Source organism: Talpa occidentalis, unplaced genomic scaffold (genome assembly GCF_014898055.3).
Source record: "Talpa occidentalis isolate TD23 unplaced genomic scaffold, MPIMG_talOcc4v2.1 talOcc4.9, whole genome shotgun sequence".
Lineage (NCBI taxonomy): Eukaryota > Metazoa > Chordata > Mammalia > Eulipotyphla > Talpidae > Talpa > Talpa occidentalis.
The window spans coordinates 99637494-99655803 of NW_023605305.1; the positions used below are offsets into that span (position 1 = coordinate 99637494).

At 37.3% G+C, this 18310-nt stretch overlaps 2 protein-coding genes across 9 annotated transcripts in view; one reads left to right on the forward strand and one right to left on the reverse strand.

Moving 5' to 3' along the window:
• LOC119235894 (uncharacterized) overlaps positions 1-18310 on the forward strand; it is a 71817-nt gene that overhangs the window by 20390 nt on the left and 33117 nt on the right. For 3 of the 8 annotated variants that reach the window (XR_005122934.2, XR_005122938.2, XR_005122939.2), the window contains exons 1-3: positions 260-361; positions 3332-3390; positions 6370-6427. The exons of 2 other annotated variants lie outside the window; for them this stretch is intronic. The gene's annotated coding sequence lies outside the window, so the exon portion shown is untranslated. Of the gene's footprint in view, positions 1-256; positions 362-3331; positions 3391-6029; positions 6196-6369; positions 6428-18310 lie in introns of those variants that run through there. 3 more of the 8 variants (XR_005122935.2, XR_005122936.2, XM_054691850.1) reach the window with 3 other exon arrangements.
• PLPPR5 (phospholipid phosphatase related 5) overlaps positions 1-18310 on the reverse strand; it is a 110032-nt gene that overhangs the window by 6597 nt on the left and 85125 nt on the right. The window contains exon 6 of the mRNA XM_054691853.1: positions 15928-16062. Within this exon, the coding sequence (XP_054547828.1) occupies positions 15928-16062 (135 nt within the window). The remainder of the gene's footprint in view (positions 1-15927; positions 16063-18310) is intronic.

Genomic DNA, 18310 nt, shown 5'->3' on the forward strand with positions numbered 1-18310 from the left:
GAGGAGGAAGAAAATCAGTGGGGCAAGGCGTGTGAGCTCTAAGACTATCAATTTACAATTTGCTCCTGGTAGGTGTGAAGTTGGTTTTGTGGGAGGAACAGTCTGTCCTGAATGAACTTCACGCATTGATGTTTAATGGACTCCGCCCCCTCCTAGTAGCAAGTCCAGGCTCTGAAGACTACAACTCCCATCATGCTGTGAAACCACCATGACCCTTGACTTCTTGAAGGGGGGGATTGCTGGGAACTAAGGGTGGAGTTAAGCAGCCACTCTTGATATAAAACACCACACTGGTGCACCTGGGAGTCTTGGGTTTTTGCCTACCGGCAGGGAGTGCCAGGGTCATGGGGCAGCATTGCAGGTAGGATGTATTGAGTAATTAATCTCTCTCTCCCTTGCCTCTCTTTTTATCCCCCTGTAAATAAACCCTTTATTAACCATTCTCTCTGTGCCTGCCCTTGGGTCTTTTTTAAGTGCATTGGTGAGGAGTCACCCCCAGGCCATTCCATTTCCTTTTGGGGATGTCCTAGAACAGATAAGTATTGTAGTAATGAGAAATTATCAGAATTCCACATTTGTGGCCACAAAACAGATTGTAAAATTTATGTGAAGCAATTTCTTGTTTTAAGAAGTTGGAGATAGGGAGACAAAAGCTAAAATTTTTCTTGGGAAAAGTGACTTTTCGCAACCTTTTCTTTGCTATGGCGGTTCTGTTGTAGCTCAGTTTTATATTAACACAGAGTTGTGTTTCCATCCAGGAGATTCCTTTTTGTACTCTTTGGAGAAAGGTACTAAGAGCTACTCTCTGGTGGAGTTGTTAACCTCCTAGAGAAAAGAGAAATCTCTAGGCAGCTTTTTCCTAATAAGCTAATTAAATCAGAGGCAGGCTCAGCATTTATTGGAGCATAAGCTACAGATCTTATGAAGTATTTCCAAGTCCTAGGGAGCCAAAGAAGCTGAAGGCTTTCCACGCTGGTGCTTTAGGAGCACTGATTCTTGGTCTTGGCTGCAAATTGGAATCACCTGGGGGCTTTAAAAACATCCGGATTCAACCCCACAGGTTTGGGTTTAATTGTTTTGAGGTGGCTTGGTCAAGGGAGTTCCAAAAGCTCTCCAGGTGATTTTAATGTGCAGCCAATTTTGAAAAACACTGTATCAGAAAGCACTGTACCAGCTGCACCCGGGGTATCCAGATCACCTGAGGAGCCTGTAACAGTTCAGATCACCAGTCCCAAGCCCAGGTCTACTGGATCAGAGTCTCTGGCATGCAGCTGGAAATATGCCGGTTTTGTAAGTGCTGCAAGTGATGGATTCCCTTTTACACTAGTCTGAGAGCCGCCTGAAGTTGTAGAAAAGTAACTGGTTAGTAAAGAAAGCGTTATCAGATATGTAAAATGAATATTTTCTTTAGAATACCATCGGTTCTCTGGGAAAAAGAGCGTTGCCTTAAAAAAAAATTAGGAATCCTGAGTGTGTCTTAAAAACAAAGTTGTTTTCAAATATGTTTGGGAAGAAGCACTCATCGTATTCCTTGCCTAAGCTTCATAGTTGATTCCATAAAGGTGTTGAGAAGATCTGTAGCAAAAATTTGTTGCTTCCCTTTGACTTTGGTGGATTTGGGTATCTGTCTACTCTGAGAAGTTTCATAAGCTTTCTAACTCCAGTGACCTCCTGTTCACCACTCTTTTAGCCTGTAGTTACAACTATTCTCTCAACCATTAACCATGCCAGAAATACCAAATCCCAATTTACCTCCTATTCTGGCTCCCTCACACTATGAAATTTCTTTGGCCAGTTTGGAAATTTCCAGACTCGATTTGTGTATTTCACTTCATCTTGCTCCTTTTCAATTCTATTGTTTTTCCCACTTATTCTGGACCCCACCTAATACTGTTGAATGAAATCCTCAAGTCTCTTACCTCATCTACCAAACAAATCTGTGTACAATCTTGTTCCTCTGAACAAATTACTTGGGTAATTACTTTGGTAACAGTTCTGCAGTCTCCCCTTATTAGAGATGTTTCCAGCGCTGTTAAGTTTGGATAGGTCCCCTTTTGTGGTCTCTAGTAGTCATGTATGCCTGCTCCATATTTTCTTATATAATGATCTATCTCCCCGCTAGATTATAAAAGCTCATGAGTCCTGAAAATGTGCCATAGTGTTACTTATTTGGTATTTGTTTTATTGCATATTTCGTTTATTCCAAATCTGATTACAGATAAAATTTCACTGCATATAACAAACCAATAGGGAGGGTAACATCCACAAATTGTACCGATGTTTTGTTTTACATTCATTTTTAAATATATAACTAAATGGTTTAATTTCTCTTGCTTTAAAAAATGCTTTATATTTACTAAACAAGCTGTTTCATGCCACTAGCAGAGAAGAATTAGAGAATGTAGACACTGGATCAAATGCAACAGTAACTTGTATAAAGAGAAGCTGATTAAAACTCCTCATTAGAAAAACTTGCCTAGTTTCAAAAATACTAGTCAGTAAAAATGTGACTGAGCCATATCAACATTCAGTTCAGAATCAATCAAAACCATAAGGGCTGTTAACTATGACACAGACACTTTGGAAAAATTTTCATAAAGGCAAATATAGTTACCATAGCCCCAGCAGTTCTATCCCTCAGTATTTAAGATACATATATAAAAAAATTCACACAAAAACCTGTTCATAGACTTTTATACCAGTTTTATTCGTTATTGTGAAAAACTGCAGATAGCCCAGATGTCCTTCAATTGGTTCATGGATAACAACAAGAAAATCTGTGCATTCTATCCTGCAGTGAAAAGGGGAAAAAAAAAAAAACAAAACCAAAAATAGATGCAGGTAATAACATGAATGAATTTCAAATGCATTATGGTAAGTGAAAGAAGCCAGACATAAAGGCTACATCTGAGTCCATTTATATGACATCATATGATAGGAATTAAAAAAAAAAAAAGGTGAAACTATAGGAAGAGATAACAGATCAGTAGTTGCCAGGAGTTGGGAATGAAGAAGGGGAAAAGGGGAAATATTTTAAGGTGATAATGAACGTGATTATGGTGATATGCCCTTGTCAAAATTCATAAAATTGTATGGTAAGAAAGGGGAATTTTACAAGTTAATTTTACAAGTTATATATTAATGCCCTCACAAACTCCAATTAAAAAAATTAGAACCATTAGTTATATATGAATTAAGCCTAAAAGACAAGTGATGTCTAGTCTTTGTCAGTTATTAAAGTCTAATCAGTTGCAAAAGAAAGATATAAAATGTGAGAAGATACTAAAAACATACAAACCAAAATAATTTACTTTGTTTATTTTTGACCTAGAAGATGACTATGGTGAAGATGATTGAGAATATTCTCCATTATTGGGTGCGGACATAAAGGTATAAATCAACGCAAAAGTCTTGAAACATTTTCAGTATTTCCACTTAACGATTTAATATTGCAAATAACTAATTGAACTGACAGACATTTTAGACTTTTTATTGTGGTGTATTTTTACAGTTGTGGAATAGTGGAAGTACAAACAATTCTCTAGCCAGGTAGTGATTTATGTAAATGAATTAGAACTTTTTCAGTGTAATTGTGTCATTTTGTATAATACACTGCTTAGGAATTTGAACTTTGAAGTGATAAATTCAGAACATGAGAGGAAATGGGAAATATGGTTCCATATTCTTGTTTCACACAAATTGTGTGACCTTGGGCAAGTTACTGGAAAACAGAAATAAGACACACTCAAATGAGTTCTATAAAAAGCAACATGATATTTTATGTGTGAAATTCTTTGCATAATTCCAGACGCTTTTTAAGCTCTCATTGAAGATTAACTATTACGCTTGGTGTGATTATTGATCTGTAACCATTGCCTATGAAATACTTTTATGTGTGCTAGAGCAGGGTACCAAAAAGATCACCCAGGGCAGTCCTGTTCTGTATACAAACCCCACAGATACATTCATGGGTCTGGAAAGCTACTTTAAGAAAGCATTTTCTGTGACTACTGTAGTAGAATATGGATACTTCCTATTCATTTTTGTTTTGTTTATCCAGATTTTCAAATTTTAAAATAATACATATGGATGGCCGGTTGCTTTTTTTAATTTTTTTTTAATTTTTATTTTTTAAAGATTTATTTTATTTATACAAGAACTGGGGTACAGGCCAGATGCGTGGGAGGGTGAGAGGATTCACCAGAGACAGAGCGGGGAACAGAACAGGCAGACTGACAAAATACAATGCTGAGGGGAGCAGCAGGCGAGACAAGAGGTCTGCTGCGCCATGTGGGTTGTTCCGAGGCCAGCGGGCATCAAACCAGCATTGCAGAGGCCGCGGACAGCTTCACAGCGCTGTGCTCAACTGCCTGCACCACCAGGGAGGTGGTTGTTTGTTGTTTTTTTTTTTAAAGATTTATTTATTTATGCATACAGGAACTGGAGTACAGGCCAGAGGTGCAGGGGTAGAGGGTGTGAGAGGATTCACCAGAGACAGAGTGTTTAGCAAAACAGGCAGACTGACTGAAATACACTGCTGAGGGGAGTAGTGGGCGAGTTAGGAGAGGTCTGCTGTGCCATGTGAGTTAGCTCCCAGGCTGGGGATCGCTTCATAATGCTATGTCTTAACCCCCTGAGCCACCAGGGGGGCCCCACCGGTTACTTTTTTAATGGAAATAACAAACAATACAAAATGGTTGTTCATAAAACAGTGAGTGAGATCACTGTTCATTTTTCTAGTTTTAATTGAATAAAAGTTCGCATTTTCTTTACCAAAAAAAATCTTCATAGTATTATGGTACTCCTGATTAAAGTACCTCCTGTGGACACAAATGTAAGAAAAGTGGGGTATGAATTGGTATAAGCAGTTTCTCATCTATAATAATGTGCATTAGGAATGATTTTTTTTAAATCATCAGAGTTTTATTTGCTTCTTAACTAATGATTGCAGGAGTCACAATTTAAAGATGCAGTCATCAGCTCCAAAGTTATCCATACAGATGATAGGAGAACAGATGTTTATACTCCAAAGTAATTTACTGAAAGATGCTTTTATAAAAGATCTTTTAGATAAATAAAAAAATCTTTTATTCTTTGTGTAGTATATTATGATTTATAAATAATGTGGAGAAATAAATACTGAGGCATAAATACTAGAGCATAAATAGGAAAAGTGACATATAGCATAGTAATAATGAAATGTGCTAGTTTTTCTAACCTTAAAAGGGTGATGTTGGAATTTTTTAGCTTGCATTTTCAATTGACTTTTTTTAAGCAAAATTAAATTTAACTGATGAGGAAAGAGTATAGCATATAAACATTGTTTTGCTTAAAATATTTTTCAAAAGTGCTCAAAGTTTAGATCGAAGAGAATGCCTAAAATATGAATACATTTAGGGCCTCCCCTGGTGGCACAGCGGTTGAGCGCTGGGCTGCGAGGCTGCCTGCAGCCTCTGCAGCACCGGTTTGTTCCCCGGCCACCGGCGAGGGTCCCACAAAAAAAAAAAAAAAAAAAAAAAAAATATGAATACATTTAGTTTCACTAACTATTCCAATATCGGATCACTAATAAAGTTGTTTTGACAAGGTCCTGTATAACATTTATATTATAGTTCAGCAGCTCTGTAAAACAAAGATTTGCATTATAGAAAAGCAACAGAATTTTAAATAGATTGCCATGGTTATTCATACACAGCATTCTGAAACCTCAAAGGAATTTACTGCAGAGAGCACAGTAATGTATAATCATATTTGTCTTGGCAAGAAACCATGGGATTGTTTTGCTGTTGCTATGACACTAATGTGTGCAACATTTTACATTGTAATATTTTCTGCCACATGTGCTATGTATGACAAGGGCAATCTGTATAAACTTTTAAATCCATGAAATACATCTATCTATAAGGGTATCCTAGTATGAAAATCCTATTAAGGGAATCATTATTGCAAGGGAGAAGTAACTTGTGTTAAGCACCTACTATATAACCAAAAAATTAATTTGTGATAATTCAGTCAGTTGTCTTTTACAGGGGAACTGTAATTACATCACAGAAGAGAAATCACCTGTCTAGTTCCATCTAGTTATTATATGGATTGGGTTTCAAACCCAGGATTTTCAACTCCATCCCCGCTCCCTAAATTCAGCTCAGACTTTTCCCTGTAATCTTAACAATCTGCAAAACAGTCACCTTAAAGGTAATTAATGCATATGCTTCTGCAGGTCACTGATTTTCCTCAGAATTTCCCTGTTCATGTAAATTTTCTTTGCTGTTGCTATGGGAATTAAATATGGTTCCATCTGCAATAATACACACTTAGGACATTTCTAGATTTTTGCAACTGTCATTACTGTTTACCACTCTCTTTCAGGTGATAATTCTGTTCACCAGGGAGTGCTAGCACGCTACCTGCTTCCTGGGTACTGCAGGTGGGTGAGAAGCCCCTTTTATGAAGCACAAAACTATAATGCTGTAAATTATTCTTACCATTACCTTCCCTTTCTTCTTGTTGGCAAGAGGGAATTCCCTTTGGTTTAATTGATTAGATCACATAAACCTAAGAAAAAACAATGCCTAGGTTTAGGTGGAAAAATTATTTTCTCAGAAAAACATTTTCTCTACCTGGCTATAGTCACAAAATTAGCTTTCAAAGTTATCAAAATAGCCATGAGTGGCTACAGTGGTTGCTCTAAACTCTCTGAACAAAACTGTTAATTCCCCTTAGACTACTTGGAAATATTCCATTTTCTATCAAAGCTCATCCATCTTTATATTCATTTTTAAATTATTGTTCCCTTGCCAGATAAAGTGTCCTTGTCTTTATGAAGTGTCAATTAAATTTGATAATGCACACACATGTATTATTTGCATGTGCTTACCTATGAAAATCTGAATGGAAGCATTCTGCCTCAGAGTAGGAAAAAGCAGGGGGAAAAGGAAGGGAAAGGACAAAAGAGGTCAGTGCCTGATCCAGGAGGACCCCTGGAAGGAAAGGCACTGCGTCCTTACCCATTAGGTACCTTCGATAGAAATAAGAGAGGACAGGAAAATGGCATAGAGGAAAGGTCAGCATGTTTTTTTAAAAAATTTATTTATTTATGCATACAAGAATTGGGGTATAGGCCAGAGGTGTGGGGTGGGTGAGAGGATTCACCAGAGACAGAGTGGGGAGTAGAACAGATAGATCTACTGAAATACACTGCTGAGGGGAGCAGCAGGTGAGACAGGAGAGGTCTGCTGTGCCATGTGGGTCACCTCCCTGGCTGGGGGTTGAACTCCTGCTGCAGTGGCTGTGGACAGCTTCATAGGTTGCCTCTTAACTGCTTGTGCCACCAGGGAGGCCCGGTCAGCATGTTTTTGACTGAGAGTGGAAGACATTTTCTTAGTAACAGTTGTCCAACAGAGCTTCTCCACTATAAGTCATTGGTGTAGTTAAGTAACTCATGCTATATAGGTAGCGGGCTGAAAGACTGTCTGCAAAATTCTTATGTTGAAACCAAGTCTACAACGTGATGGTATTTAAAGGTGGGGCCTTTGGGAAATGATTAGGTCCTAAGGTTGGAGCCCTTGTGAATGGAATTAATGCCCTTGTAAGAGAGAGTATATAGGGTTTCCTCATGTGTCCCCTCATGTGAGGACACAGGGAGAAAATGGCCATTTAGAACTAGGATGTGGCCTCTTACTAGACACTAAGTTGGCTATGCCTTGATCTTAGACTTCCCAGTTTCCAGTACTCTGAGAAATAAATTCCTCGTGTTTATAAACCACCCAGTCTATGGTACTTGTTATAGCAGCCCAAGTGGGCCAAGACAGCTCCTCTGACCAGAATGAGCACCAGACTAAAGCAGACTTTGCCAAAATACACCACATGGCTACTCTGATAATCTAGTCCATGCCATCTTTATCGGATGAATTGTTAAACAGCCTCGCAAATTGATTTATTATGTTTTATTTAGTTTTTTTTTTTTAACTTCAGTACCTCTCTACTATTTATTCTCTACTCTGAGCATACCATTTCCTTGATTATATCCTCCGATGGTTTTCCACAGTTTACAGGGTAACAATCATCTCCATCAATGTCACATAAAACACCTTCCATAGATTTTCATCAGAAGTGATAGAATACTTTTTTTTTTTTTTTGATAGAATACTTTTTAATATATGTATTTTTAATTTGCATTTGCTCTCTAATAATTTGCCTCTTCATGAATCTCGCCCATCTTTCAGTTATATTTTTATATTATAGACATCAACCCAGTGACAATGGTTTTATTTATATTTTGTCACTGGCCTTTTATAAATTGTTTTTAAATATTCTTCGTAACTTTTATTTTTAAAACATCTCAAACTTATATTTTTCGAGTCAGCAATGCCAAGAATAAAATAGTGAGTCTTTCCTTTTTAAGTCTAGAAATGATCAAACTTTGGCACTTTTGTTGGAATTACCTAGGATTTCCATCTCTTTTTGTCATCAGTCCCCTTTTTTACATAGCTTCAGTAAATAAATTCTATAATTTCTCAGTTTCTGTTACTCTGTTTACCACAGCCCATTCTGATTATGTAAAAGGTTTCCATTCTTCCAATTAATTTATACCATGACTTTCCCAACTTGAGAGCTGTAGATATCAGTGTGTTGCTTATGTTAGCTGGCAAACGTTATATGGTATCTTCCCATTTGTAATATAATTCTGAAATTTTTTTTTATTTTAATATAGTGTAGTAGTTAAGAGCTCAGACTCTATTGCCTTTTTTGAATTATTTTATTATGCATACAAGAGCTGGGGTGTAGGCCAGAGGTGCAGCGGGGAAGGTGAGAGGATTCAGCAGAGAGAAAGTGGGGAGCAGAACAGGCAAGACAGGAGGGGGTCTGCTGCACCATGTTGGTTGCTCTCTGGCTGGGGATTGAAGTCATGCTGCAGTGGCTGCTGATAACTTCATCGTCATGCTGAGACTTAACCCCTTGTGCCACCAGGGAGGGCCCTGTTTTTTATTGAGGTAACACTGATTTAGCACACTGTGTGATTCAGGCCTCCCTGGTAGTGCAATGGTTGAGCGCTGCACTGTGAAGCTGTCCATAGCCTCTGCAGCGTGGGTTTGATCCCAGCCAGCCGGCGAGAGTCCCACACAGCGTGGCAGACCTCTCCTGTCGTGGCATGCTGCTCCCCTCAGCAGTGCATTTCGTCAGTCTGCCTGTTCTGTTTCTGGCTCTGTCTCTGGGGAATCCTCTCACCCTCCCAGACATCTGGTCTGTACCCCGGATCTTGCATAAATAAATAAATCTTAAAAAAAATTTATAACACTGTGTGATTCAGAGGTATAGGATCACCTCCATCAGATGTATGTCACCACATCACACCACCACCAAGACACACCAGTTTTCTCCCTCCAGCTCCCTTTCTCTCTCTGGTAGCCTCCATTCTAGTGTTGCATTTCTACCAACCATCCTCAACTGATCTGGTTTTATTTGTTTTATTTCTCCATATTCCACATAGAAGTGACACCATGTAGTGCTTGTGTTTTACCTTCTGATTAGTTTCTTTAGCATTATAACCTCTACTTCCATCCACATTGTCACAAATGGCAAGAGTTCATCTTTCTAGAGCTGAGCAGTAGTCCACTGTGTGTATGCGCCACTCTTCTGACTTTGTGTAATTAAGTTGTTTCCATAGCTTGGCTGTTACACATAGTACTGCAGTGAACAGAGCAGTTCATATATCCCTTTGAATAAGTGCTTTTGCATTCTTTGGGTAGATACCCAGGAGTGGAATTGCTGGATCCTAAGGTAGACCTACTTGTAATATTTTGAGAAAAATTCATACTGTTTTCCACAGGGACTGGACCAGTCTGCATCCACACCATCTACATACAAGGGTTCCCTTTTCTCTGCATCCTCACCAACACGTGATATTTCTGGTCTTTTTGAGTATATCTGATATTTTATAGTTACTTTAATTTTACCTTGCATCTATTTAGCCCTTGCAGCCTAAAGATGCAAGTATTTATTTGATTAAAAAAAATTCCTTATGGAATATCTCAATATTGCTACAGCTCCATTTGTCCTGTTCCTCATGCACTACCATGATCTGTATCAGATTTCTGTTAGGTTTTTCACATCTATTATGTTTTGTCAGATGAGTTTTATTCTCTTACATATTTACTACATACACTGAAACCTGTTCTAAATAAGTGACTTGACTTCAGTGTGGATTTTGTTCTTTATAACTTCTAGCATTGGCTTTAATACTGCTGTGACATAGTTTGTTTTCTTAGTTCCTTATTGTGCCACTTATCTTTCATCTCTCATTTCACATATTTAATTTCCTTAAAAGTGGATGGGTGATGCTATCTACAGTGAGTTTAATTAAATGTCTTGTAGTTGATCTTTTCTTCCAAAAACATTTTTTTTTAATCTCTTGAAATGTCTCCCTCCCTTCTTTGTCATAAAATCATTTTAAAGAACATAAACAGAATTGGGATAGATTCGTTTATCTTATTTTCATAAAATGAGCTGGAGAAGATTCATCAAAGATCTCTTGACTGTTTCTATGAATAGTCAGGGAATCATCCACCGAGATCTTGAGCTGAGAGCTGGAGAATGAAGTTTATATTGTAAACCATTAAGTTGAGAATAGGGCTTCATCATCTGGCATGAACTCATAGTAAAGAGATATCAGAGGGTGAGAGGAAAGCTTCCTGCCTGAAGGTTTTCTTTTGGTGTGTATTTGCCTATTTGCTAAATATTCTCAAAATGATGTTGGTCCAACAATCTGATACCCGAAATGGACAGGGTTTCTTATTCTTTTAGAGGGTGATCCTGTCTCTCATTCTCACTTTTTGAAAGTTTGGGGTTCTAGTGAGATTCTATAAGATTTTAGCCACTTGCAATCTTGAATTTCTTTATTGGCAAAGAAAAATTTTAATTGTCCTTTGATGACTTCCTTCAAACTGGATCATTAATACTATATACTTGAAAATTTATTCTGTGTAGTTTTCACTCAGAGGCATAGCTACTAAAATATTAATTCCCACTTTCCTCTTGCAAATAAAGGAGACTAAATGGTATAAATGTTTCCATCAGCACTTCCTAGGAGGATGAGACTTTCCTTTCTTGATCTTCTAAGAGTAACTAATAGTGTCTTCCTGTTTGGAGACATGGGGCAGCCAGCAGTATTGAAGCTTTTGTTTATTGTGCAGGATGCTTTATAAACAAAGTTGGCTCTCTGGGGGCCTTGGGTGGGTGGGAACTTTGTGGATCCATAAATGAGAGATGTATGCGCACAACTTGAGTGCAGGGTTCCTGCACAGGTAGGACCTGAATGGGAATGGCTGCAGGTGTGCCAAGGGAGACTGGACTCTGGCCATAGACATGAGGATTAGGAGCTACAACCCAGGTCTCCATGCACAATTTGAAAGAGAAAAATAGACCAACACTTTCAAAAGGATTGTGTGAGTCACAGGGATTTAAATTATTCTGGGGTTGGGGGGGGAAACCTTTTCAGTTTTGTGTAATTGGCTTCATTATACACATTACCTACCTACATACATACATTTATCAATTTAATGGACTTTGGTAATCTGAACATATCAGTATGAGGACTCATAACCAGGACCCCCCCTTTGAGAACGATACAAGAAAACAATGACTGAAAAATATAATTTTACTTTATTATATAATAGAGTATAATAATAATAATAATAATAATATCCTATAGTATTATAGAAAGAAAAGGGAAAAAAGAGATGGAGGGAGAATGAAAATGAAATCCACTTCATTATTTCAGTTTCCTCCTTAGGTTTAAACATTATTCTCAGGCTGGTATCTGTTTGTTTTTTTTCTCATTTACACAGTTTTTTTTATATCTTGGTATTGAGAACTATTTACACAGTATCTTGCATAACTGGCTTCATTATATACATACTATATCTTTGCCTGCCTGCCTATTTATAATATTATCAACTTTAAAAAAAAAACTTGACAGTACGTAGTGAAAAAATTTCCACATCTTGATTTACCTCATCCATTTTAACCTTTAAATAGTAGAAATAATTAGAGTTGGCAGTGATTAAGGACTTCATGTGTGCTAGATACTGTTCTGAGTGCTATACTATTAGCTTATTGAACTCTCCTAACGATCGTGCTATGAATGAGAACACTGGGTCACAGAGCATTATTTTAGGTAAGATGCCAAAGGTATACCTCCAGAACTATGAGCAGCAAATCCTAGCCAGTGTCCCTCCAGAACTATGAGCAGAAACACCACACTGTAATGTACTGGATCTCATTGTAGGCCTGGACCGCCACTGATTTAATAAGTCACTACTGACAGACATTTAGACTGTGCATGATTTGATATTACAAAGAGCTGCAATGGAGTAATTGGTAACTTAAATATTTAGTGGACATTAGGATATGATGGGCTCATTTTCACAGATGATTAATTCTTTAAAAAAAAAAAAAAACCCAAATGTAATGACTGTTCAGATTTACTTAGCTTTGAGAAAAATCATGACTTTTCCTCATTAAGTATGGTAATTAGGGATATGACAGACTCCCTATAATTAAGGGACAAATTGCTAGCATAAAAATAAAGAATGCTTGTATGCTATAATTACTCGGTAGCTTACAGTTTATCAAATACGTACTATGAACATAAGAGGTTATGTAAGTACATAACGTCTAAAAGAAACCCTTTGCATTCTCCTCACAAAACGGACGACCGGATAATGATAGCTTGGCTTAACAGTGCTAACCTATTGGCATGACTGCAGACCAAGTTTTAGTACCACATCCCTTCCCTCAGAGGGCTTTAAAGATTTAAAGTCACTTTCCAACTATCAATTATTAGGATCATACTGGGAAAAATTTTGCAATCTCTTGTTTCCCGTTGTGTTTTATGATGAAAAGCAACATGTTTATTCCAAATACTTCTTATCATAAAAAGAAAAATCTATTGTGGGTTTCCCTTAAATGATGTCTTTCCTCCCTTGCTGGCTGATGAGCACAAATACATGTCCTCTCAGCAGCAGAATTCCAAAGGGAAGCCCGAGATGTATTCCCAGCACCTTGAGCCATGATCTTCCTGTGGTCTGTGTGAATGTTGGGAGCAGACCACACTCTGTGCAAACAGCATTCTGCCTGGAAACAGGAATGAAAAGAGCGGAGAGGAAAGTCGGGGTTCAGGGTGTGGTGCCAATGCACTCTGCTGGGTAAAGGGGAGAATCAAAACAGATTCAATTCATCTTTATTCCCCAACTACCAGAGAGAAAACAAAGCACATGCATTTGTCACAAACAAAAAAAGATAACAAAAGTTAATAACACTTGTATATTGCAATTTATAGATTCTAATAAAACGTTTTTGCTTTCTCCATCAATTATTTTAAATGAAGTCAACAACAAATTTAAAAAACAATCATTTTATAGTATGATGTAACGATATATAAGAATACTTGGCAATCTAGTAAGCTACTAAAGAATGCTTAGGGAGATAAATAGGTTAAAAAGCAGAAGACTGGTTATTATTCAAATTCAGTTACATAAAGACTGGTGGTTACCTTGACCATTCTCGTCAAAATACGATGACAATCTCTTCCTAAATTCTATTACTTCCTATATTTAAGTTAAGGTATAATTTTGTATGATTCATATGCAAACCATTTTTTATCGCAGGTATTTTGAAATATTATAATTTCTCTGTTCTGTTTATTAATGATGTAGGCTTTTGAAAATTGCTTATCCTCTTGGAAGTTTAGCTTTCAAACTGAAAAATGGGAAATTTTATTGTAATAGGGCATCGGCTAAGCCTCTGAGAAAAGAGATTACAATCTAGTGAATTGGAGGGGCGGAAAGTTTATTTCTTGGAACCATATAGCGTGTGAATGTTGATGGGCTTGTGAGCTAACCAGGAACCAGACTTTCTAGGTGGACCTTAGAAAGCTAAAGTTTACTCCAGTCATTATCCTTTTCGTTTGGCAAAGGGGAAGATACTGTCCAGCACAAGAACCTTCAAAAGATGAATCAGAGACTTTACTTACTATTGCTTATGTTCCATTGTTCTATTTTTAGTTCATAGTCACATCTCACACTGCAACAGAAGTTGGTAAGTATCAACAATAGCTGGGCAGTTATGGATGTAAGCTAAAATTAGTTTAGGGAATTCAATTATTAGAAGTGAAGATGAGGAAGGGTTTAGTAGTCTTTGCCATATAGTGATACCCATCTTTGAGAAATTGTTAGATGGAATGAAATTATTGATGCAGTAATGATGATGCAAACATTAATGAAATAAATTGCATTACTTATAGAGCATAACAGTCGTTTTATGGACTTGCCATAAACAGCATAGTTCTTGACACATGCTGACTCGTCATTAAATGTTAGCTGTCATCATCATCATCATTATCATCATCTAGTATCTTAACCTGAAATGCTTAAATTCCCTCCACTGAATCATGGAAAAGTGATTATATAACTATTTTGAATACCTATAGTAAAGTGAAATTTCATTGCTCCTAGCCAGCTATTCTGTTCTCAGGAAGTTTTTCTTCTTTCTACAAATTATCTTTTTATCCTAAATGTGATCTTTGATGCCCTGCAGAGCAAATTGTATCTTTCTGTAATACAATAATCATTAACATATTCATAGAAAGTCATTACTACTTTGCCTGATTTTGCTTTTTCTCCAACCACAGTCCTTCATAATCCATGATTTGAGTTCATTCACTAACCCTGGGCATAGTCATCCACTCATTTAACAAATATTTATTGGGTGCCAATTATTTTATCAAAGTTCACATTAAAACCATCTCCAAGGGCAGTGCACAACATTCCAAGTTGGTCTGAGCAGGGCTGAGCAAAGCAAACCATCAATCCCCTTATTCAGAATCTTATTTCCCTAACTGGAATTTCAGGTAAGATCATGTTAACACTTCGGTAGATATATCTTGCTGTTGACACATGCTGAGTGATAGCCTACAATACCTTTGAGACCTTAAGTCAGTGATTCATGCAGTTAACTTAGATGTACCTTAGCCCAACAGGAAATGTTTCTACTCCAAAACGTTTCTTACATGTATAGTTATCAATTGTATCTTATTGTAATTTCTCCAAAACTTTTATTCTTTTATCCAATATATGATCACAGATTTACACCATCTAAACACTTGATTAGCATGTCATTGACCTCTTTAAGATATAGTGATCAAAATATAGATGCAAACAGGGCTAAGGAGAAGCCATTAGTAACGTTATGAACAATCAGCTACTTACAAATACACGAGTGCACTGCCATTTAAGAAATACTACCCTAGCTAATTCATAGAAATCTCTTTTTTTTTTTTTGTTAAATTCCTGGCATCTGTGTTTAGTATCACGTCCAGTGAGGGCTTAATCTACTACTGGAATGCTACCTGGTCTGGCTCCATTCAGCCCCAGCTGACTTTCAGTGCTTCTCTGAGTAGGAGCACACAATCAGTGTTTTCCTGCTGCTATACCTTTCTGCATTGTGACTCAACAAATACTTACCGAATCCTGGTTCTGTGTCAGACGTAATACTGAGTAGCTTCTTATATAAATGGAGCATGGGAGAAATGGAATGAATTTCATGAAAAAAATAAGATAGTAAAACTTCTTATTTTGCTTGTGTTTTGAGATCATTGCACAATATTCCTTATCTTAGAAGCTATGGCAAAGTACACAATATATCCCATGTACAGGCACTCAGCTTTTAGCATAAGAGAGTCAGAAATATTATAAATGTGACAGGCATTTTTCTAAGATGATGTGTTCAGTAACTAAATTCCTACTAAATATTACATTAGACTTTGAGCTTGTTTCAGTAAATCAAAAATGACTGTGCAGAGACTCTCAGGACTAGTTACTCATTTGCTCTAGATAACAATCACATTTTAGAATTTAAATTATGAATCACCTGTACAGATGTTACCTTTTCCAAAGGACTTTCTACTCGAGGAATGCTGATCATTGGCATCTGTGCCAGATTATCCATGTGTATATGCTCATTTTCTGGTTGTCTTCCTTTGAAATTATTTACCACACACACTACCTAAAATTTCAGAAAAGAAAAATTAGTTAAAGCAAAGCAATGTTCCCTACAACTATGATAATTTTGAACAGCTTAAAACTTATTATTAACAGAGTATTAACATTATTAAAACATGGCATGTATATACATATATCCATATTTATCTTGTATAAATTTTATTTTTTTATTTTTAAAAGAATATTTATGCATACAAGAACTGGGGTACAGGCCCGAGGTGTGGGGGCTGAGAGACAGAGAAAGTGGGGAACAGAACAGGCAGACTGACTGAAATACACTGCTGAGGGGAGCAAAGGGCGAGACAGGAGAGGTCTGCGGCACCATGTGGGTCACCTTCCTAGCTGGGGATCGAACTTCTGCTGCAGTGGCTGTGGATAGCTTCATAGTGTCCGTCTTAACCCCTTGTGCCACCAGGGAGGCCCCATATAAATTTAATAGTTACTTTAATGTTAATATATAACTCAGTTAATAATGACTACTTTATTATAAAATTTTCATTAGATTTTGTTATAGTCAGTGTTCAGATCATCCAAAAATAACATCATAACCTTATAAAAATTCACAGCAAGCTAACCTTTCCCTTATGTGGCTAACCTACAACTTTGTTCAAATGCTAATTATTTCCCATTGCTTCAAGAGCACTATATTCATAATAAACTTTCTACAACCGGTGCACTCTAATTTAGTAGCAACCCTTTAATTAACCTGCTTATTATCTATTATTGTATCCCATATATACTTGGCATGTCAACAATAGCTTACTGGGGCCACTACTACTATAAATGATCCTTCATATAAAGGGAATAGACCCTTGTTTCAGTTCATTGTTTCCTATAGGTGACAGAATTTGAACTAAAACTAAGGTTCTCATACTTTGTGGTGCACACAAATGAAGTTCTAATACTGTTAAAGGTTAATATTCTTAAGCCCTCCCCTAAACATTCTGATTTTACAGATGAAAGATGGTGCCTAGAAGCTGGTATTTTAAAATGTATTCCAAACACTTGTGAAGCAGATGGACTATACTTGAACAAGCAGTGAAGTAAATAATGAAGGAAAAGTACTTGCTATTATTTACTTATATTAATTAGTGGGTAAGCTATTCTTGAGTTCTTTATCTGAGCTCTATATTTTATCAAATACAAGTCAGAACTTACTGGCAGTTATAACCTAACATTTAAAAAATGTTTAATATGTAATTATTCGGGCCTCCCCGGTGGCGCAGCGGTTGAGCGCTGGGTTGCGAAGCTGCCCGCGGCCTCTGAGGCGCCGGCTCGATCCCCGGCTGCTCCTTGGCCACTGGAGGAGGGTCCCACATGGCGCGCAGACCTCTCCTGCCGCCCGCTGCTCCCCTCAGCAGTGTGCTTCGGTCCTTCTGCCTGCTCTGCTCCCCGCTCTGGCTCTGGTGAATTCTCTCACCCTCCCGCACTTCTGACTATACCCAGTGCTTGTATAAACAAAACAAACAAACAAACAAATAAATAAAGCTTAAAAAAAATATGTAATTATTAATTTGTATTGTATATTTTCACAAATCCTCCATTGGAAAGCTTCTTCAATAGGGCTTATCACTGAATTTTTTCCAAAGCTAATTAAATATTGGTTCTTCTCAAGTTTTTAAATAAAATTTATCAATCTGCAAAATAATAACATGATATTTCATCTCAGAAAAAGCATTTCCTTGCAAACTGTTATATGTGTATTACTCTTGCACTCCCTTGAGTAGTTACAAGAGGGCTGTGGAAGTAAGTAAAATATTCCCTCCTTCATTCATAGATCAAATATTTCCTGAGAATCTCCATTGTGCCAGACCCTCTACTGAATACTGGAATACTCAGTGAAGAAAACAGAAGCTTCTCCATGAGGAGCTTACATTCCAGTGGACTTGATAGCAAAACCTGAGACCAAAAGCAATGTACATGATATATTAAAAATTGAATCACGCTGTGGAGAATAGTGAACTAGGGATTGGGAAAAGCGTCCTCAAGGAGGAGCAGCCATTTTAAATATGATTCTTCATTAGGAATGATGAGGGGCTAAGTTCAAGTTCACACATTAGCAAGTAGAAAGGCAGGATGCCTGGAGCCCTATTTGGTTAGAGAAATAGAGAAAGGGCATTCCTACCGAGCTAAACGTACAGGCTGGACAGAGTCTGCCTGAGAAACTTCTAAAACTGACCACGTTTGAAGTATAAGATTACACTGTAAAAAGGAAAAAAGTAATCTTGACTGGGAAGAGTACAGCCAGATTA